This window comes from Ostrinia furnacalis, unplaced genomic scaffold (assembly GCF_004193835.3).
Source record: "Ostrinia furnacalis isolate ACB-3 unplaced genomic scaffold, ASM419383v2 OfSCF1246, whole genome shotgun sequence".
In the NCBI taxonomy this organism is placed as follows: domain Eukaryota; kingdom Metazoa; phylum Arthropoda; class Insecta; order Lepidoptera; family Crambidae; genus Ostrinia; species Ostrinia furnacalis.
The window spans coordinates 59,080-82,113 of NW_021131485.1; the positions used below are offsets into that span (position 1 = coordinate 59,080).

The following is a 23,034-nucleotide window of genomic DNA, read 5'->3' on the forward strand; positions in this document are numbered from 1 at the left end:
AGCGAGTCATAACTTTGGAACTGTGGGACGTGACACATGAAAGTGAGATGGGTCCTTGGGACACATTGACAGATTTAGAGACACATTTCGTCTGACTGTACATCATTATCATGTAACCTTCACAGATTTTATTATCTTCCCAGAATTCATACGATTCCTTCTTTTATATCAGGACAAATTATGTCCATTTATACCTAGTGACACGGATTTCACAAAATGAGCAAAAATGACACTAACGTGTAGTGAAATTCTCATGAAATGTATCTATTTTTATTTACTCGTGCAAAACAAAAGTTTTTTTGCACCGACAAAAGATATGCTTTGAGTGAGCGCTGCAGCTTAGTTCAGTCCGTGGTTCAGTTTCCGATTTTCGATACGGAATGCCAATAAAACTACCGTGCAGTTTGCATGCAAATACTTTGTTACAGCTATATTTGTAGAACGTGGCTGCTCTACCAACTGGCCTTTTATTTAACAATGTTCATTGTACAATTTGTACACCAAATAAAATGGACAAACTAAGTGAATTCCTTTAAACCTAATTTTACTTCATAAATATTTCAATTAAAATTATAGAGGTTTAAAAAAATTACATCATTCACGTCGCTAGCCATGTATGTATAGCCATAGTTTGTACCTAATTAATTTATTAAAGTAAGGCACAATTAGTCGGCTTATTAGAGTTTCTTTTTTATAATTCACCTATGTACCATAAATGTCCTGTAAAGGACGTCTGTCTAAGTCTCCGCGGAATTACACATAGGTACTTTAAAATTCAGGGTCACCAGACACAATTTTACGTAGTACCTTAGGTGGATTTCGAAGTACAAAAAGTAACTAGTTAAGCCAAAATAATGAGAAGCTAAGCTAACTTATCTCTCATATTTTTGGGACTTTATCTAAAGATTTACTCACTTATTAAAAAATTTCAACTGAATCAATATTTACTATTTGAGCTTCCTAATATTTACTGTTGTGAATAAACAAGTTACTCGTGCCAAAGTTTATGCTTTGATATTACAGACTGATAATTGTGTGAACACGGTGTTACTGTAACGTTCGTAATTGGTTACATGGAGAGGCACTTCAAGTGTTATCGAAATATCTTCGGTATCTACACGCTCGGGCGAGCATCCCTCTCCACAGGGTATTCGCGAAATAAAGCGTTTGGGATTACACGATATATTGCAGTTTCCATTCATAAAAATAGATCCATTTTTCATGTTTCCAATCGCGATCTGATATTGTTTGTAAATCAATTTCCTTTTAGTGTTGTATTAAAATACTTCTTGACGTAATTTCCCGTGATCCATGAATTAAACTCATTGTAAATGGGAATCAATTTTGTTCAATTTTGTACCGGTATAACAATGTAACAGAATTTAATGGTAGTCAAAATTATCCTTTATTCGCATAATATCAGATTCTCAAAATATCAGATTCTTAAAATATTAGATTATCAAAATAGCAGAATCTCAATATAACCGAAATTGGACACTCAACGTGAAAAATATATTTGTATTACCTATGCAGGGTGTCCAGAAAGTAGAGGTCAAGCCGAAGTGAACATGATATCTACTTAAAAATAAATATGAAGAATGTTAATTTATGCACAGAATACAGGGTGTTTGGCGGAAAACTGTTCATAAAAAATGTTTCATAATGTTTCATCATCTCTGTAAACAGTTTATAAACAGTCCATAAACATAGGTGATGAAACATTGTTTATGATACATGTTGCCGTGCTCCCCGCCATGAGTGGAGAGCAAGTGTGGACGGTCAAGTTTCAGAAATCTGTGTTTATGGTAAACTTGTTTCACACTAGTCATAAACAGTTTATCAACAAATGTTGCCTAGTGCCTAGCTTTATGGTCAAATGGGCAAACTTGTAGTCTTAAAATGACCTTACCTATACACCCACGAAGTTTGCCTAACCTTCCGCCAAACACCCTGTATAATTTATGCGTATGATTGCCGCTGGATATAATTATAAATCTATGGTGATCTTTTTTGTTTTCAATAAGTGTTTGTCTCATATTTAAAAATAAATTTGATTTAAAAAATAAATGTTGTCTTGATTGTACTTTGGCTATATTGAGAATCTGCTATTTTGATAATCTGATATTTTAAGAATCTGATATTTTGAGAATCTGATATTATGCGAATAAAGGNCTTATCTCTCATATTTTTGGGACTTTATCTAAAGATTTACTCACTTATTAAAAAATTTCAACTGAATCAATATTTACTATTTGAGCTTCCTAATATTTACTGTTGTGAATAAACAAGTTACTCGTGCCAAAGTTTATGCTTTGATATTACAGACTGATAATTGTGTGAACACGGTGTTACTGTAACGTTCGTAATTGGTTACATGGAGAGGCACTTCAAGTGTTATCGAAATATCTTCGGTATCTACACGCTCGGGCGAGCATCCCTCTCCACAGGGTATTCGCGAAATAAAGCGTTTGGGATTACACGATATATTGCAGTTTCCATTCATAAAAATAGATCCATTTTTCATGTTTCCAATCGCGATCTGATATTGTTTGTAAATCAATTTCCTTTTAGTGTTGTATTAAAATACTTCTTGACGTAATTTCCCGTGATCCATGAATTAAACTCATTGTAAATGGGAATCAATTTTGTTCAATTTTGTACCGGTATAACAATGTAACAGAATTTAATGGTAGTCAAAATTATCCTTTATTCGCATAATATCAGATTCTCAAAATATCAGATTCTTAAAATATTAGATTATCAAAATAGCAGAATCTCAATATAACCGAAATTGGACACTCAACGTGAAAAATATATTTGTATTACCTATGCAGGGTGTCCAGAAAGTAGAGGTCAAGCCGAAGTGAACATGATATCTACTTAAAAATAAATATGAAGAATGTTAATTTATGCACAGAATACAGGGTGTTTGGCGGAAAACTGTTCATAAAAAATGTTTCATAATGTTTCATCATCTCTGTAAACAGTTTATAAACAGTCCATAAACATAGGTGATGAAACATTGTTTATGATACATGTTGCCGTGCTCCCCGCCATGAGTGGAGAGCAAGTGTGGACGGTCAAGTTTCAGAAATCTGTGTTTATGGTAAACTTGTTTCACACTAGTCATAAACAGTTTATCAACAAATGTTGCCTAGTGCCTAGCTTTATGGTCAAATGGGCAAACTTGTAGTCTTAAAATGACCTTACCTATACACCCACGAAGTTTGCCTAACCTTCCGCCAAACACCCTGTATAATTTATGCGTATGATTGCCGCTGGATATAATTATAAATCTATGGTGATCTTTTTTGTTTTCAATAAGTGTTTGTCTCATATTTAAAAATAAATTTGATTTAAAAAATAAATGTTGTCTTGATTGTACTTTGGCTATATTGAGAATCTGCTATTTTGATAATCTGATATTTTAAGAATCTGATATTTTGAGAATCTGATATTATGCGAATAAAGGAAAATTATGTGCCTAATAGGGTAAACTACCCAATTATTGGCACTTTAAGCAGCTACTTCACAAAACCGGTAAAATTTGCATGTAAAAATATGTTTTATCAAAGAAAAAAACATTTATATTGGTCTTTTAATCTTTTCAGAATATTATAAAGTACTTATCATTAATAAATTAAATTATTTATTCAATATAGTGTACCTTTTAAAAAAATACCTCAAAATACCAGTTCCTGGCATAGCCAAACCTTTTATTGGCAGTGATAATTACCTATTATTGGCACTGTTTTCGCAAGACTGAAAAATAGCTGCTAGGTCTTATGTAGAGGTTTTAAAGAGATTCATGATAGAAATAAACAAAATAAAATCCTATGCTATAAGAAAAGTAACATTTATTTGTATAGGAACATACCATATCAGTACAAACGCTTATATTTAAATATAGTTTTAAACTTTCCATAAACACTTTTATCAAATCTTCTTTTCTCTTCGGAAATACTTTTTTGCTACTGATTTTTATTTTATCCAGGCAACAAAAATCTGTTCTTCCTCGTCAGTTAAAATTGTGAACGGACCGGGCTTAGAGCGATGATCAGGATGTTTCAATCTGAATTGTATAGTAGACCGTGGTACCACTTTTAAAGCCTTTCAAAGGCTTATTCCACTAATCCCGGGGATTAGTGAACTTTTTATTCATTAATCCCCGCTAACGCCAATGGAGCTTAATGAACTTTTTAGTTTATTTTATTTTTCTTTATTCAGAAAACTACGTTAAAAAAAATAAAAATGTAAGAATCATGTACCTTCTATTTATTATTGGATAAGAACTCACTTATTGATTATTTTTATAATCAAATTAAATTAAATTTAAGCCTGATTACAAAGCTATTAATTTACACCATTTTTATCTTGTTACATCTTGGTCCAAATTTGTTTGTAATCGTTTCCATCTTCTTTTAAATGATGAATGGAGAATAACGATTCAATATCCATAGTGCTTTTGGTTAATCAGGTAAGTGTTAATTTTTAAAGTATTGTAATCAGTCCTCAATTTAATTTAATTTGATAACAAAAATAATAAGTGAGTTCTTATCCAGTAATAAATAGAAGGTGCCTGATTCTTACATGAGTATTTTATATTTAACGTACTGGGGATTAATTAACTTTTTAGTTCATTAATCCCCATCGTAAACTCCATTGGCGTTAACGGGGATTAATGAACAAAAAGTTCACTAATCCCCGTTGACGGGGATTGTCAACGGGGATTAGTGGAATAAGACTTTGAAAGCCTTTGAAAGTGGCTGAAAAGATAATTATTTTTATTGGCACCTTTTTAACCAATGTTTGACACCCGTGCCAATAAATGGATTTTATATAATTGGCAGTGGGCCAACATTTGGATTGGTGTATCCAAAACGTTAAAAAATATTTGAAATGCAATTTAAACTCAATTTTGAGACAACCAAGGTATAATTTTTAATAAAGTCAAATTATTTTAAATACCCTTTTATTGGCATGTGTGCCAATAAAATGGATAAACAGATTTTACGTATACCAAATGTTGGCACACCACAAATAATTAAAAGTTGGCGGTTAAATTATAAAATAATGTTTTAAAAAGGCAGTTAATATATTCAATAATAAGACAAAATGATTATGTATAGGGACAACAAAATAGATTTGCATTTTTTTAAAAGATTATGATAGCTCTTACCTTAGTAAAAAACGAATATTTCGATTGTTTTTTCTTTGAAAGTGGCTGAAAAGATAATTATTTTTATTGGCACCTTTTTAACCAATGTTTGACACCCGTGCCAATAAATGGATTTTATATAATTGGCAGTGGGCCAACATTTGGATTGGTGTATCCAAAACGTTAAAAAATATTTGAAATGCAATTTAAACTCAATTTTGAGACAACCAAGGTATAATTTTTAATAAAGTCAAATTATTTTAAATACCCTTTTATTGGCATGTGTGCCAATAAAATGGATAAACAGATTTTACGTATACCAAATGTTGGCACACCACAAATAATTAAAAGTTGGCGGTTAAATTATAAAATAATGTTTTAAAAAGGCAGTTAATATATTCAATAATAAGACAAAATGATTATGTATAGGGACAACAAAATAGATTTGCATTTTTTTAAAAGATTATGATAGCTCTTACCTTAGTAAAAAACGAATATTTCGATTGTTTTTTACGCACAGGTCGCGGTTTGTCAAACAAATGGTTGATGCGCCGCGATGTTTGAAAAAATAAAAAACGTGTGTAGCCAATTGAGTAATAAATGATATTACTGTACAATTTCTACTAAAAAATATAAGATTTGGCTACAAAAAACCTTAATTTTCTTAAAAAACTGGAGCATGCCAATAAATTGGTAGAGTGCCAATGATTGGGTGGTTTACCCTACAATGTTTCCAATTGATGCCGTAGTTTACGGCGTTATTAACAAAATTATGGTTGGCAATAGCCTAAAATTTTTCCGACTCGTTTACTAGCAACTTTAACCTTTTATAAATTAATGTCGTACCTGTATGATTTCTTGATCCATAAGCTCTATGAGTTACGTGACAAAGTTCATAAAGTTTCACGAAAAGCTCTAGAGATTAATACATCAATTACTTATTAGACTTTTTAATGTCCAATTACAGTAACTTTTATCAGTATGATACACGTACTATTATTTAAAGTCTCTAGGGGTGATAGTTAACTTTTGCTAGCTAGCACTTACGTCGTAAGCAGAATATTAGATAGTTAAGTGCACTAAACTTTTTAAAATAAATTTATTTTTTTATTTTTATGCAGAATGGACTACCGTCGCCTGAAAATCCATACATATTCAATGGAGACTTTGTAGACCGAGGGAAAAAGGGCTTAGAAGTGTTCCTTTTGCTGCTGGCCTGCATGTTAGCGTTCCCAGGCGGAGTGTACCTCAACCGAGGCAACCATGAAGATCTCATTATGAATTCTAGGTGTGTATTTCGTAAGTCGCTCTTTATTTCTCGTCACCATCGAACACGAGATTTCTTGATTTATGTTATTGCGAGTAATACCGGTTTATGTACAATTAGAGACTGATTAAAAGACAGAGTTATTATTTTATACAGGTATGGATTCATCAAAGAAGTGCAGCAAAAATATCGGGTAAGTAAAATAACGACGTTAACAGCAAAGTTTGAACTTCAGTTTTAGCTTTTATCAACAAAGCGAAATCGTATAACGCAATTTTTCAGCTTCGAACGAAAAGCTTTTATTACAAATATGTTGATGCAAAAGTTTGACAAGCATTGAGACAGGCAGACGAGATTGATTAGAGTGCTATAATTCATTGGCATTGATCCGAGTTTTCATGTTAAACATTTCTGTTTAAATAACGTCAAAATCAACCCAAAATGTTTTGACTACGAAATTCATTTTGTATAAGTAGGTGTCAGGCATAACTGGCCTGCAGGATAAATTGCTTTAGAGTACCAGTATTGTTTCACCAATTTTAGGTTGAAATGATTTACCTTTGTGGCTGTATATTAAATATCTCTTTGTAGCACAACGCAGAAAGGCTCTTGAAGTTGATAGAGTGCGTGTACCGGTGGCTTCCACTTGGCACCATCATCAACAACCGCGTGTTTGTCGTGCACGGCGGCATCTCCGACACCACCGACCTGGACATGATCCGCAGCCTGGAGAGAGACAAGGTACTTATCACCAGGTGATATTAGAGACGGTATGTAGAGAGTAAAGGCTGACGCATTGAACCGCCTTTGAAAACTGTAAAGTGCCCCATAAGGGCTACCTTTTCTGTTTTATTTTTTACTACATTTTGACGTTCATAAGTGCCACTTGTGGTCTAAACTGAATAAATATTTTTGATTTAGATGTTTGATTTTGTCCCCCAATTGGCGAGTATAGAGAGAAAAAGCTAAAAGTGGCGTAACGTTTGCTGTGGTCCAGTTTGTCATTAAGAAAACCGATCTCATCTAACGTTTTTTATTGTCCTGCATATTGATCTCCCGCTGGCAAAGAGACAGTATTTCAAAGATAATTTTCAGAGTTTGATGAAAAGTGTCTTGAATATCAATTTGTAGTCAAAATAACTCATAAAGCGAAGAAAGCTAAAACATTTTTGCTGAGATAAAATCTGAATTTTCTTATTATACCATAATTCATGCAAAGCGGCAACTTCGAACGTGCAGACCTGAATATAAATTCAATCAAACAAACAGAACGAAAGCTAGCGGTTTGTAGCTAATGAGATCGGAATATTTATAAAGCATTGCAAAAATATTGTGACTAAGTCAGTATTTCATTTTCAGTACGTGTCGCTCCTTCGACCTCCGGTAACCGAAAACTCCACGTCGGGTGCCGAAGTTATAGACAAAGTGGAATGGAAACAGGTTAGTTGTTAATAAACCAATCATTCATTACACTTCTGGGCGGCACTAGGACCATTGCTGGCTCGTTCAAACTTTTACATGGCTATGCACTAATACGGCAATCAATCGATTGGCATAATTCTAAATTCAAACAGTTAGTTCACTGAACTATGACATTTTAGGCTCCGAGTAAAAATATTTAAGTAACATAAGTGGGTTACTATAATTAACGTATAAGAAAATAGTGAATTAGGTTTGTTTGAAAAATGAATGCTTAATCACATTCGTGTTTGATGTTGTACGTAGGTGTATAAACAGTATTTACAACTACAGACAACATCACCGATAATGTAAAGTCATAAATTGTATCGAGGATTCAATTTCTACCTTGATTGCTGCGCGAAGCTCGTTAGGCTGTCTTCGAAGTCACCTCGCGCAATATCCTCTTAACTAAACGCGTTAAGGTTAGCTAGGCTATGAACATTTTATAAGAGGCTCTAACGTAATCATTAACACACAAGTCTGTTTGCGTTGCAATCAGGCGACGGATTAAACAGAGTTTAGTAGATATACTCGCGCAAACTATTAGTTTGCACAGTTAACTTGTGAGATTCAATTTGCTTCGGCGCGCTACGCGTGCAGCTAAACGAGTTTTATTACATAGTTTAATACATTTTTGCAAGATTCCTCCATTATGGTGAATTTTGTGATGGTGAAATTGCAGACAGGCATAAATGAAGTCTGAAAAACAATAAAAACAGTCATATTGTTTTGTGTTAAACATTTTAAAGTAACTTGCCCATAAGTGTACTAATATTGTAACGGTCAAAGTATAATAATATTTATGGTAATTTAGTATTGTATAGAGGTAATTTTGTCGTTAATACTGAATTTAAATTGATGAAGTTTTACAACGAATTCGCACGGCGCACTACGCAACACAACGCCTCACAAAAACAAATTATTTGATTGATTTAAGTCAGATATAGCTACCTACTAACATTTTGCTGAATCTCATAACTTGAAGCCTATAACTATAAAACAAAGGTTATTGCGTCGGTTATGTGCGACCTAACAGTATTGCCCTCGGTAAAAGTCAGCCTTTTCTATAGCGATAGTATTTCACACAGAATCTGAACGATCTGTGCATTATACATTTTCCTTTTGACTACAACATGATTTTATTTTATTGAAGTCACAAAGGTAACGGCAAATTTTGGTTTATACATTTTGATATTCATCAGCAATTATAATAACTGAAATCTTACGATTGACAGGAACGATAAACACAAATCAATGTCTACTATATTTTGATTTACATCTTAATTAAGATTAAGTATTTGTTACCTACTGTAATACTATTGAGAATTACGAGTATGTTATATTGTAGCATCGTGTCTTCAATAAACAACACGATCTTACCATTCGTGCTGCTTACATAGCAGAGCCACGTGGTTAATTGAATTACCGTCTGGTATGTATTAAATTTATGCCATAAGTTCGAAGTTACCTTCTCGCTAAGTTTCCAGAGGTAGTTTCAGAAGAGCTTTAATTTGATGTCGATTGAAATTAATTTGTTGTGAATTACTGTGTGGCATTCTCGAAATACGTGGCTTGAACGTTTTCTGTTTTTCAGTTCGTATGGAGCTTTCTCTGAAGTTGCACAAAACCTTTATCCTTTCTGGTTTAACACTTTATTCGACCACTTGGAGATTATTGGCTGGGCTTTGTCTGCTTTATTACATCAATGATCTTATCTTATTTCTTTTCGTTCGCAGCAATTTCAGCAAACGTCATCTTTGGCGTAATACAATTTCCCAGGGTCGGACCCCCGCTGAGTGGCGCACGATAAAGTTACCGCGGCCGCTTTATGAACACGAGTCCCAAAGGCGAGGTTCTTCTTACAATTTGTCGTCTGCTTCAGACATTTTTGTTCAATCCTGTCCCCAACTATGTGTATTCGCCTAACATTGTTACGCGGTCCGCCAAATACAATTACCTACCTTATTCATAAGTTCATAATTTCGTTTGAAATTGTTCATTCTTTTGTAGGTAATTTAGTTTTTATTAGGCATTTTAATCGAATAATTAATTTTAAAACAATGAAACTTGATTTCTAATGAATTAGCTTTTCATTTCGTGTAATTGCTTACACGTTTAACTTCATTCGTAACATTTGTTAGCTTTTTACTTTAACACATAAATTTTGAAGTTCTTTATTAAAGTAATTAATTAATTTTTAACGAATAAAGTCTAGGGCAAGTCCGTAGACTTTTGTGATTAAGTAAGGGCTCTTGCACACGACGCCGCCACCGCTAAATTATGCTTTATTGGCGCGATGGCGGCGCGGCGCGGCGGCGGCACGCGGCGGATTTTTTACTCGGCGCGTATGAACAGTGTAGGGGCGCGGCGACGGCGCGGCGGCGGCACGGTGGCGGCGTCGTGTGCAGGAGCGCTAAGGTCGCTTAGATACCTAGTGATAATGTGTTTCAGTTTTAATTCTAAAATATCTTGGCATCGTACCACCTAAACCCATTTAATTGCGATTAATTGGACATTTAAGAGCTTATCAAAAGAGTTGTCCCAATAGTTGGTGGGTTCCAAGACGTTTTTTCAACGAGATCTAGAGTTGTTGGAATGTCTAAATTATCAGGCAAACTTTTATCTTCCACATTGCCCTCAAAAAACATTCTCAATTGAAATATGGCCCAGTTTTACTAAACGAAAAGGGTATCGCATGGCCCATATCTTTGATTTACACTAGTCTGTCACATTTTTTTTGCTTACTACGCCCACATCGTTATAATAAATTCAGTCAATTTATCCATTTTTACCTTCTTCAGATCAAACTGCAATCAAATATTAACACAACCTTCAGTTCTGTACGGTTATATTCGTATTATTTGACACGGAAAAATTACTTATATCGGTTAAAGACTGATATAAAAATTAAAATAATCCATTCCCATAATAGATCTATTCTTTTACTAAAAAGCTGTCACTGCTATAGCAATTACATACCTACACCTACACATGCTCAAGACATAAACCATGAACACCGTGACCCACACACGCAAACACTTTTGAAACGGCTATAACAACACATAGGAAACTATTTTTTTTATTGTTACTCGTAGCCACAGTGTTTTGCCTTGTCACCCAGAGGTATAAGTTCAGAGAAATGTCAGATTTCCATGAATCGGTAAGTAGTGACACGAAATGTAGAACTTCAGTTAACTGAGGTTTAGTCACCATGCGTGTCGTCCGTCCTTGTCTCACGCACGTGGTGCAATGGGGTTAAAGGGGTAGCTGTTGATCGATTCCAATTGTTTCCTCGAAGCGTCGCCGTCACGCTAACGCTATGACACGATGCCACTCATTACTGTGCCGATAACGATCGTGTTCGACCGATGCTCGTTGCGACTATAGACCTGGCGACACGTGAATGTGATTTAGTGGGGGATTTCGATTTGAAAACTCGCAAATGAAGGTGGTAGCTCAGTGGGTCGTTGGTTAACAGAACGTAGGTATAAATGTTTATTTAATATTACATTAAAACATAGATAATCTCTTTTATTCTTCCTATTATGACATCTAAAATAAATAAAAATTATGCCATCGATACTTATTAGCAAGGAAAAAATAATTTTATTAGAGCTCGGAAAGCTTGTAAATCTACGTTATAACACGAGTACAATTACCTATTTGAATTGCATTTTATTGCGCCGTTCAAAGCAAAGTTCCCTGAAGTATGAAACTCAAGTTTCAGTATGAATATTTTATGAGTTCGGAATATACGATAGGTAACACACTTCCTCGCTTATAACTTCTACTATAATATTCAAATTTTCAACGTCTAAACCGTTTAAAGCTGTAAAGTATAAAGCAATATGAATGGGTACCTACTTAAGTATAAAATAATACCTAGGTAGGTACTTAGATTATCTTTTCTGCGCAACTTTTGACTAAGTCTCGTTTTGGATTTTCGTTCAAAGTTTAAAATTCTAAAGGTTTATTTTTAGTTACATAAGGTTTAAGGACCCAACTCCCAGTTCATTTGATATTTTCAACGAGTATGTAAATTGAAACTTTGTTTGCTGAAAATATCAAACAGAGGTTAAATATTTTTAGATTTTACATTCGCTGGTTTTCCTAAAGGCTTCGCATGCTCGTAAAACTGAGAGCCACTTTTTCTCTTAGTACTTTTAAGAGCCATGTTACGCTTAAACTTTGCCACTTAAACATCCCCACGCAGGTTATTGTCCTACTATGTTTACATTAATGCCAATCCAAGTTCGCCGAAGGGCCCCGGCCGCGGCGCCATAGTCTTTGAATTAACCCGCGAGCCACCCAAAACTTTTACTTCATTTGCATAAAGCTCCGCGGATTCGCGGTCGAACAGAATTGAATATTGTACGGATGGATTAGCATTTGAGAAGAAGGAATCTCATAATCCGCAGATCTGTGTTTGTCAACTTTGAGCCCTCTGTTAAATGAATAGAGCGTATTATGGTTAACGCGAATCCACGGATAGTGGTGGAATATATTTTATTTAAATGCAATAGTAAGTTTAATTACCGTCTGTGGTAATATCACAGCTGATATTCAGTGGCGCAATACAGCCAATCGAAAACTACTGTTAAGGCTGTTATTGTCTGAAAGTGCCAATAATTTATCATAAATGATGTAATTGCTTCATTTGGCAAATGGGCCTTGGGGTGCCATAAAACGTTATTAAAAAAGTAACCCGGAAAAGTTTACACGTAATTGGAATTTCAGTAATATTGGCTAAGAATAAATAAATCATGAACTTGGCAGGTGTTCTCTCTACGGGGATGGGTTTGAACTTTGAGTTCTATCGTGGTAACTATGTTGTTATGTATTCAATGCAGGTAATTTAAAAATCTGACCTATTTTCTAACAATTATGTAATCTTATTACAGCTTAAACTCATAGATACGTGTCATAATGCTATAAAAACATGCCTTAAATCGGGAAAGCAGTTTACAAAGCTATTATGTGGAAATAAAAACGCGTCTTTGCGTGAATTGGTGACGATCGCAGCAGCCTGTGAAATTGGAAATTTCTCCTTCAGAGCCGTGATCTTTTAAATATGATGAAAATATATTGCGATTTTATAAAAAAACAAACAAAGTTATCCGTATAATCAGGGGGTATATTTTAACATTTTTTAAGTGCTCGTGTACCGTTGGTTAGTGTAACCTTTAAGGTGTAGTTTTCTGTATCCATTGTTAGTCAAGGCTTTGTTCATATTCCTAAACATTTTGAGTGAAAATTAATATTACACTTACTTAAGTTTATTTTCACATACGATGTCAATGAAAGACTAATCTTTTTCACAATAATGTGATTCTATGCGAAACTGAATCGATCTAGCCGTATCAGATAAATACATACGGCGGCTTATCATGTCTGACTCTTTCTTCCCTAAACCCATGCGATAGAAGACCGTGTCAACATGCATTTAACTAAAATACTTGAACATAACATTCTGTAAACTATAATTCAATTACTATAGAATTTGTGCAGTCTCAAACACCTCCGAGTAGGATGATAAAAACAAAATGTTTATTGTTTTACCTCACTGAAGGAAGTTTCTGCATCTGTTTTGTGTAGCTATTGTTTATTATGGCATTGTTAGGTGATAAATTGGAGGTTGGATTGTATTTATTATCTTGTTAGGAGTTAAATCATATCTTCGTGAACGTATATTATTCTATGTAGTTTCTCGTTGGTACAGAATTACGTACAACAAAACATCTAAATAAGCATTATATTCAAAACGAACAATATCTGCCAGATGGTAGAAAGATTCTTCAACCCACCCCTTTAAAACGAACAACCTTTTATTAAAGTTTGAAATGAAACCATAAAGATTTTACACCGGTGTGCTGCGACTGCACTTACTTTAAAATCTGAGTAAGTTGAGTTAGAATGATTTTATCTTATTAATATGATACAAAAAAATTAAGCTTACGTCAAAAAAGTTTTGTAAGCGTAGGTACTGAAATGGCTCAATTACTCACATAAGGCGATTAAAATAAATATACATATTTTTATTGGTTCATGATTACGGATATGTACCCTATAAACTTTAATAAATTAAGAAATAACCATTATACAGTAATAATGAATTAATTTTCAATTACTATCAACGATAGATTAAGAAAGTCTCTGAGCCGAGCCTTGAATAATACAATAGTTGGTTTTCCTTTTGCCCTTTGGTTTGATCAGCCCCTAATCAGACCCTGCCTTCATTTCCTGTTCAGTATTACTGATGTTAGACAAAACAAGCATTTCCTATTTCTGCCTTGTTATTATCATTAGCCTTATAGTCTACTGCAAATCTATTTACGGCTCTATTCGAGCGTCTTATTGAAGCTGTACACATAATTCTGTCGGTGTTACAATTTCATAGATTATAGGTACCGTTGGAATGTTGGTTTTTAATAATATTTTAGCTTATTCACAGATAAGCAATTAGTGAAAACGTTTTAATTAGTTTTGTTTTAATTTAGGGAGTAAAGGCACTGTTTGATAGCCGCCTAGTTTTTGAGTGTAGTAATCGACTACAACATCTGCTCGTTCGAATCCTGTTGGGACTTTGATGAAGTAATTTTTAGGTATGCAAATAATAATGTGTATTTGTTTTTAGGTGTTCGACATCCTATGGTCGGATCCGCAATGCATCGGAGGCTGCGTCGCAAACGCCCTTCGAGGTGCTGGCACGTACTTCGGCCCCGACGTCACATCGTCTTTCCTACAAAAGAACAAACTCAGTTTCCTAGTGAGGAGTCACGAATGCAAGCCTGGGGGATATGAAATACTACACAACGGCAATGTAAGTTTTAAAATTGAACTTATACCTAACTTCTTGTTTGTCAATTTTCACTTTGATTACAATCTGTACGGAATTGATAGTTACGTTTTGAGGTCGTCTTATTTTGTTCCCTTAGCTCTCGGATTATATCCAAAATGGTATGAAATTGACACAATATCTTCATAAAAGATAAGCGATATAAAGGCGTTCATCAGTCTTTATGAGCCGCCATAGTCTTTGCGAAAGTCGTTATCTAAACAAGCACAGTGATAAGCTTTTCATGAGCTTTTGTCTACAGAACGCCTGCCATTACTCGGTGTAATACGAGTATTAGGCTTATACAAATTATAGCGACAAAAATCTCGTGTCTTAATATCTCAATCCCAAACGATCCTCAATTACACACACGTGAAAATAAACTGGACCCTTTAGCTAACATCAGCTACAGGTGATAGCAATCTGCGTGGCTCCAAATTGCGACGAGTTGGGCGTAACAAAGGAATTATGCGATCCCCCTGCGTCAGTTTGCTCTACCACAGCCGCAGCTGTGTGCCGAAGCCCGCACGACTTGCTAGAGAAGCTTGATAATTTAATTATGGGCATTTTAAGTCTGCGAAAATCCTCTTAGTTTTTTTATCTACATAACTAACTTTACAAAGTTAGGTTAATTAAGCATAGTTAGTTACGATTGTACAATAAAATAGTATTTTACGATAAGTAAAGAGTAATAATTATACTTTCTCATTCCTATAATCATTCCCTGCACGTCGTAGCACGTTTTGTACAAAAAATAAGTTATTATTTTTCTACAATTCAACATTTTATTTCTTATGCTTTGCAATCATCATATTTAAAGTGAGTACAGACGAGGCATTTTAATAACCTTCAAAACAAAAAACTAAATAATTTAGTTAAATTGTATAAATGTAGATAGGTACGAGTTTTCAAGTGCTCTTTGCATATGAACTAGTATTCACAGCTCCCAAACTCCCTAACTCAACTATGGATAGATTTTGAACTTCTCGGTTTCTTTTGGAGTTTGTTTGCTCACGAGGCGAGGCGTAGGTAGCAGTTATTTTATTCTATGAAGTTTCTTCTGTGTACGTATCACTTGTAGGTATGCATTGGTACGAAGATTTGTCAAAAAAACCAGCAATAAAAATTAAATAAATATACGCTGACCCTTTTTTCTCCCTTTTGGTTAAAGAGCTTTTAGAATACAATCAGTTTTCAGAATAATATGAGCTGTATTTTATAAGACCCATTTCCATTTTCATCTTACAATTTGCAAAAGCAAAGTCGTTCACGACCGAATTAAGCAAACCTATAAAATAATCGCAAAAACCTCTTTCTGTTTTCCTTAGAAATCTGAAAGAATTAGCATATTGCTTTATTGTTTTCTAGAATTCTTAGTCTACTACGCCGGTTATTCATATTAAATTCCCTGGAGCGGTAGTTTGTGCTGTAACATCCTCGGTGCCGTGAATTTCCAAACATTTTGCGAGGCAAGGCGAGGAAAAGAGAACTATTAAATTGCATTATTGTTTTCATTCATATTTTACCCTATAAAATATAATACTGTCATATTATTAAAATTGTAATCCACCATTGACATCTCTACATTGCGTCAAGGTTGATTGGTAGAGAATGCTTTATGGAAAATCAGAAAAAAGTCGACGAAATTATTTGTGTAGGTGATCACAATATTCTCCGCTTCTAACTACTACGAGCTCGGGTCCAACAAGGGTGCCTACTTGAAGCTGTGCGGCAATTCCCTGGAGCGGCAGTTTGTTCAGTATACCGCCGCGGTGTCCCGCACTCGCCGCCTGACCTTCCGCCAGAGGGTCGGCCTGGTGGAATCCTCCGCGATGAGGGAGCTGCACAACCAGATCGTGATGGCTCGCAGGCCTTTGGAGGCCACATTCCGCAGCATGGATTTGGATCAGAGCGGTATGTAAAACTTTACTCATACGTACTCTTCACGTGTGTTGGAAGGTAAACACCAGAAGCTAACCGTTCAAAGTAACTGCTCAAGGTAGGTCTTTTTCCTCTGCTTTTATCAATCAGAACATTTATTGATTATTTTTTGTTGTAAAAAGGTAGGTTTTAGTTTTATTTTCTTGATTAAATCTGAAATCCTGGAAATTACGAAATCCGAATAGCTTGGACGTGGTAACAAAAGCTCGCATTAAAATAAAAGTCAAACAACAGTGTTACTGAAAGTAACAAACAGTGGTTAGAGTAAGTTACAGATAACATTTTGTTAACAGCCTGAGCTCTGTATTTGTATGCTGTGTAATATGAGAGCAGCGAACAAAGGATCGCATACTCAATTTTCCAGTAAAGCTGTACAAAGCTCCCGAATGCTTTGGCACTGAATTGGCATTAGTGGGGTAGTGCAGCGGCTTCATTTATAAACGTCTGCAGTGTTGACACAACCATTTGTGCTGCAGCATCCAAGGAATGCGATTCCGATAAACGCTTTTACAACCACAAGGAATATTCCTTAGATAGTGATATTACCTACTTCGAACGATTTTGTTATTCAGTTTTCATTTAATACTTATGCTCACGTCTCGCAATCAGTCACTAATGGCACTTCAGAAGCGATGCATTTAAAAAACACTCAGCAAAAAGCGCTTTTCCTTTGATGGTTTACGTATGTTCAGGGTATTTCATAAGACGAAAATAATACTCTCTTAAGTTTCCAAGTAAACACGAGTGCAAAGATTTCGTAGAGTCGGAAGCCGTAAGTATAGTGCAGAGTTATTTATGGCTTTAGATCACGCTGGAATGTGTCGTTGTAAATCAGCAACGTTTAGGATCCTAATGTTTTATGCGCGTCTTAAAATTGTTTCATTTTGCAAGTGTAAATTACGTCCCGACGCTTATACCCGAGTTCAATAGCTGCTTCAACAATAGATTTCACGTGATTTCATTAAAGAAAGAAATCTTTGATGTTGTATGAACAAGAACATGTCGTAAAAAGCTTTTTAAACGTTTTCTTTGACGCGTAATTGCATTCACATTATGTTGCTTTCGTGTCTTGTTCGCCTAAACCAGATTATATCCGAGGGAACACTTTACAGATAATACATTAATTAGAGGAAAACTAATGGAGTTTATAACTTGTTTACATATTTGAATCTCTTATTATCGTTTGTTTTGTAATTTGAAACATAACACTGAACAAAAAATGTCCAGCTATATTTTTATGTAGTATGATTTGCTACCAACATAACTAGCACATACGACAGCACATCAAGGTAAACATAGTAGCTTCTTATACATAATAATAATAATAAAAAGCATTTATTTCTTTCTTTCACAATCCATTATTACAGTGAAACACAAATTGCTATGTACTAATTGAACAGGGTAAGATTGTGAGAGAACTGGAGTCTGAACTAGGCGAGAAGCCTGTACTACAGAGCGCCAGTACTCTCCTCTCTCGATAATGGCCGGAGCACATAGAATTTATTACATATAGTGGTATTACCACGAAAATGGGACGAATTTGCTACGAAAATGTGTAGTCTCATGTGCTGTCTTCTGTACAAAACAGGTAAAATTCTGACAAATGCTATCATATTCCTTAGGTTATATCTCAATAAGCGACTGGTGCCAGGCCATGGAGGAGACGACGCACCTAGGGCTTCCCTGGCGAATGCTGAAAGACAAGCTGGTGCGCACGGACCCCGACACGCGTCGTGTCCGGTACATGGACACCTTCGATAATGTGAGTGTGGAAACCTGCTAGCTGTATGGATAATGGATATTCTATTTTATAACATATTCGTCTGATAGTTTATTTAATTAGGAAAATTATTATGACACATTTACAAAAAACGTATTACCGTATTACTTAAAAACTATGAATAATTATGAATAAACTAAACTTTAAAAATTACTTATTTGAATATACTTCTGTATTTTGTTGTTTATATCTGTCACTCCCCTAAAATACACGGTCCCACCCTCATACCTCTTCTTTATTTATCAAAACCTTAATTCCTCATTTGCACTTTGTACCTGGGAACCTGGCTCCAACCTAGTTCCTAGTGCAAGCGTAATGACTACCTACACCTTCTTTAAATTAGGAATTAACCCTAACTACTAACCATGAACCCACTACATTAGTTACCAATTGGTCGCCAATTAAATCCAATTAGGGTAAACCGTATAGCTATTGCCCACTTAAAGATTTCAAACACATTGCGATGAAAAATTAAAGAAAGTATTTTAATTATCGACCATTTATGACTTTTTTCTTATAACTCAATAAACTGTTAAACAGAATATTAACAGTTTTTAGTTAAAACTTACGTAACTTAGAAAATATTGAAATAAATTTAAAATCCTCCAAAAAGTACAGTTATTGCCCATTACTTACACTAATTGCCCGCATCAAAGCACAGTAATTGCCCAGTATCTTAAAACAAAATAATCAATTTTAAAATGACAAAATAGGCTTTAAATAAACAAAACAAAACATCAAACTTAAATTCTAGTAGTACAGTCTTCATCAAAATAAATTACGTTTGGCCTTATTAACATATTATCAAATATTTCTTGAGCTGATGTTGATGAGTCAGAATCGGTAGAGACAGAATCATCTCTACTTCAAACCATAGATGACGCAAAAATTTGAATTTTATATGTAAATTTTATATGTATTTATTTTTTTATCTTCTTTGATATCAGTTCAAGTGGTTGCTCAGAATGTTCAATTAGCTGTTGGTTATTCTTCCCTAAAGGTGTATCTATTTCCTTACAATTAACATTTTCACTAGTAGATTTAAGGTAGGATTTTCATTTTTTGTATTTGCGTTTGAATTTTTATAAATTTTTTCAAGCCAAACCATATTTTTCAGCAATTTATCTTGTAGATAAATTGTTGGATACATCTTGTACAGCTTTGATCGCTTTTTGCAAATTTTCCATGCTATATTGAACTTTTGGAGTCTTTGGCATACTGAAAATGAAACATTAATTAAAGCCATTTTAATATTTATGCCTGTAAATTGCAAAACAAGTCTAGCAATGAGCAACTTAAACACTGCTACTGCATGGTGGCAACACTCTAATAATAATTACTCTGGGCAATAACTATACATTAACATATGGCAATAACTGAAATGATGGTGGGCAATAACTAAAAATATACAGATTTACGTGCAGTGATTACCCACCGTTAAAATGACTGTTAGAAATCAAATTTTATCAGTTATTTTCATTGATAATGGAGAAAACACTTATAATTTCATCATGACTATACACCATTAGTTGAATATTAAGTGACTTGCAAAAAAAATTTAACCTCTAAGCAAGTAACTCCTTAGTAAAATTGTTAAAGTCTTTACCAGTTTGAGTAACATTTTCACCCGTCTTGACAAAATCCGCCATAACTGTTTTTTTAGACTTCCTATTGTAAATTTTAAATCTACTGTAACTACATTGATCTCGGAGCCATCTACTTAGTAAATTCAAATATAACTAGAGTGATTCAAAGTCAGCACCTGACAATATTATTCTTAAAGCGGGCAATCACTACCAGTGGGCAATCACTCTCTGGTTTACCCTAAGTCTTTTCTTTCTACATTGTACGTTGTAACAAATGAGGTCACCCCTGGCGCAGATTAGTGAACTATGGAAATTCCGTTCTGTTTACTTGTTAGAATTCAATACGTGAAGTCATCGGAAAATGCGTCTTGGATCGCTTACGTACTACAAAATAATTAGATACTTCATTAGACCATCCTTATTTCAATCAAATTCGTTTAAAAATATAAATATCAATCAATATAAAGACAACTTATTAAATAACAGTAAATTCCGGATGGAATTCGCACTGAAATGATGAAAAGCCACGATGGCTTTGCACGTGACATTCTATTTCCATTTGGGAAAATACGAAAACTTGGGTATGTCAGTAATTTATAATTTTTAAACTGTGCACACCTGCAAAGTAGAGAGCGAATAAAATTACAGATTAGGCTATAAAACACAGATACTTAAGTACTTAACGTTAACGTTTTATTGTTATGTTAATTTTGTCTGGCTAGCTAATAAAACCAAGGTAGCATTGTTATAATTACTTCACGAGTAAATCCAGGTTTTAATTGAGGCGTCTAGACTGCAAACTTAATTGATATAGTCCTTAACCAATGTTTAAATTCTCTACATATGTGTTTTGTTTATTACAGAAGATAGGACGCAAAGCTGACACGCAAACTGTGGTCGAAACTCTGTATAAAAACAAGAGGAGTTTGGAAGCCATTTTCAAAATTCTCGACAAAGATAATTCCGGTACGTAAACGAATGTTTTCAAAGTATAAATAAAACAAAGAGTAAATAAAACTTCTACATTAATTGAGTTTTGCATAAACAAAAATATCGCAAAGAGCAAGATAATACACTGATCAATATATTTTCTCGAAAATTTACTTAATAGCTTATAAAAATGGGTAGCAATAAATATGGATGAGGTTTAGTTTGTGTAAACTTCTAAGGGTTGCACTACCTCTATGTTTCTCATTTAATATTTTTATTAGCGATTTGTTAAATCATATCAAGCTAAACAATCAATAGTAGCTCTATCATATCTCAAAACTAAAATAATGATGGAAATTTAGAATTACTGGACATTCGTAATTTACAGGTTACATAACGTTGGAAGAATTTTCCGAAGCCTGCCAACTGCTCGGTAAGTACATGCCGAATCCGATGACGCAAGAGCAGCTCGTAGACATTTGCCGCCTCATGGACATCAACAAGGACGGCCTAGTAGACCTGAATGAGTTCCTTGAGAGTTTCCGACTGGCCGAGAAGAGTTTACAGGACGACGATTACGCCGATATCCACGCCACCTGACAGGAGCTAGACCGCCGCCCCAGCCGGACGGCGGTCGATAAAGACGAAACTGGTGTCCAAATTGAAATACTACGCTTGGAAGACGACAGGAAAAACAATGAACACAACGGAAACGCGCACGTAATGGGCGAAACGATCAACAACCCGAAGGAGGACGAAATCGAACTAATAGATTGTGAGACGCCGAAGAGGCCGGGCCTGCTGGAGAGCGACATGTAAGAATTGGAAATCGGGGATCCCCCGGATTTTGCTTGGCAATTTATTACTATTATTTAGCTAATTGTGTATAAATATCTTGTGTGAATTTGTTTTTGTCTTTAAATCTTACAATGTTTGGTGTACTCTCTATCTTAACTAAATGCCTAATATTTGTATGAATAAGTCTATTCTATACCTTATCTTTGTGCTTATTTGTATTGCAGAATAATTCTTCTATGAAATAATTACCTGTTTGTAGTTTTCTCAATGTCTTCAAAAGATAATCGTGATGTATTCATATTTAGGTAATAGTACCTTAGACTTGAAACTATCAAATTATTATCTAATACTTATAGAGATTTTAAACAAAATGGAATTAAAGATTTTACACATATAAATATTTTGATATTGGAATTAGTTTTATAAATTGGTGCCAATTTTAATCAAATTTTATAGACGAAGAAACTTAGTTTTATACAGAACTGATTGGCCATTGTAACTATTAGGAATAAATTTATTTGCTATAACGATTTTTATTAATGAACAATTAACGAATGGGAACAATAACACTGAAATTTCTATTTAGAATTTCTATACTACGTAACTACCTGATAGATCCATTATGGTAGAAAATATATTCTCACTCACAATAATATTGAGATCGAACATTTAAGAGACAATCAAACATTTAACAGTTACTTACTTTCACCTAATTATTAATAAAATGTATGTACTAAAATGTACTTATCTAATTTATCGTGGAATCGAAGTACGTGATGTTACCCACCTCTGTCTCCTATTGATCGATCTCGATTGCTTTATCTTACCTTCACAGCTTGTCATCAATCCAGGGATGGGAAATACATCGACTATTTAATCATACATATTAATTAATCATTATTACAATACGCATATTTTTCTTAATACAAGTTATGATGGTGCACCTCTTAATAAGAAATTGTGCTATGATATTATTAAACTTTTGAATATGTAGTAATTAAAATAAATGTATTATACTATTATAAAATAATATTATATTTCGTTCAGTGATCGTAGAAATTTTATCCAATTGAAATATATTTTCAAATTTCTTATTACAATATAGCGTGTTTCTAGTCCTATAGCGGTAGTACAATTTTCAGATACATATCTCTAATCAATTATTAAGCATTCCAATGTTTCAGCATCAGTGTTGGGCATTTTGCAATTAATGTATGGTGACTAGTTGAGATTGCCAGATACAATACAAATCGATTGGGTTCACTAGATTTTTAGATA

At 34.2% G+C, this 23,034-nt stretch overlaps 1 protein-coding gene across 1 annotated transcript in view; it reads left to right on the top strand.

The window, feature by feature from the left end:
* Positions 1 to 21,640, top strand: part of rdgC (retinal degeneration C) — a 31,473-nt gene extending 9,833 nt beyond the window's left edge. Inside the window, exons 5-13 of the mRNA XM_028303554.1 lie at positions 6,280 to 6,446; positions 6,582 to 6,618; positions 7,017 to 7,166; positions 7,785 to 7,865; positions 14,521 to 14,706; positions 16,380 to 16,635; positions 18,285 to 18,424; positions 20,892 to 20,994; positions 21,347 to 21,640. Coding sequence (XP_028159355.1) covers positions 6,280 to 6,446; positions 6,582 to 6,618; positions 7,017 to 7,166; positions 7,785 to 7,865; positions 14,521 to 14,706; positions 16,380 to 16,635; positions 18,285 to 18,424; positions 20,892 to 20,994; positions 21,347 to 21,558 — 1,332 coding nt within the window. The 3' untranslated portion in view covers positions 21,559 to 21,640. The remainder of the gene's footprint in view (positions 1 to 6,279; positions 6,447 to 6,581; positions 6,619 to 7,016; positions 7,167 to 7,784; positions 7,866 to 14,520; positions 14,707 to 16,379; positions 16,636 to 18,284; positions 18,425 to 20,891; positions 20,995 to 21,346) is intronic.
* The last annotated feature ends 1,394 nt before the right edge of the window (positions 21,641 to 23,034 follow it).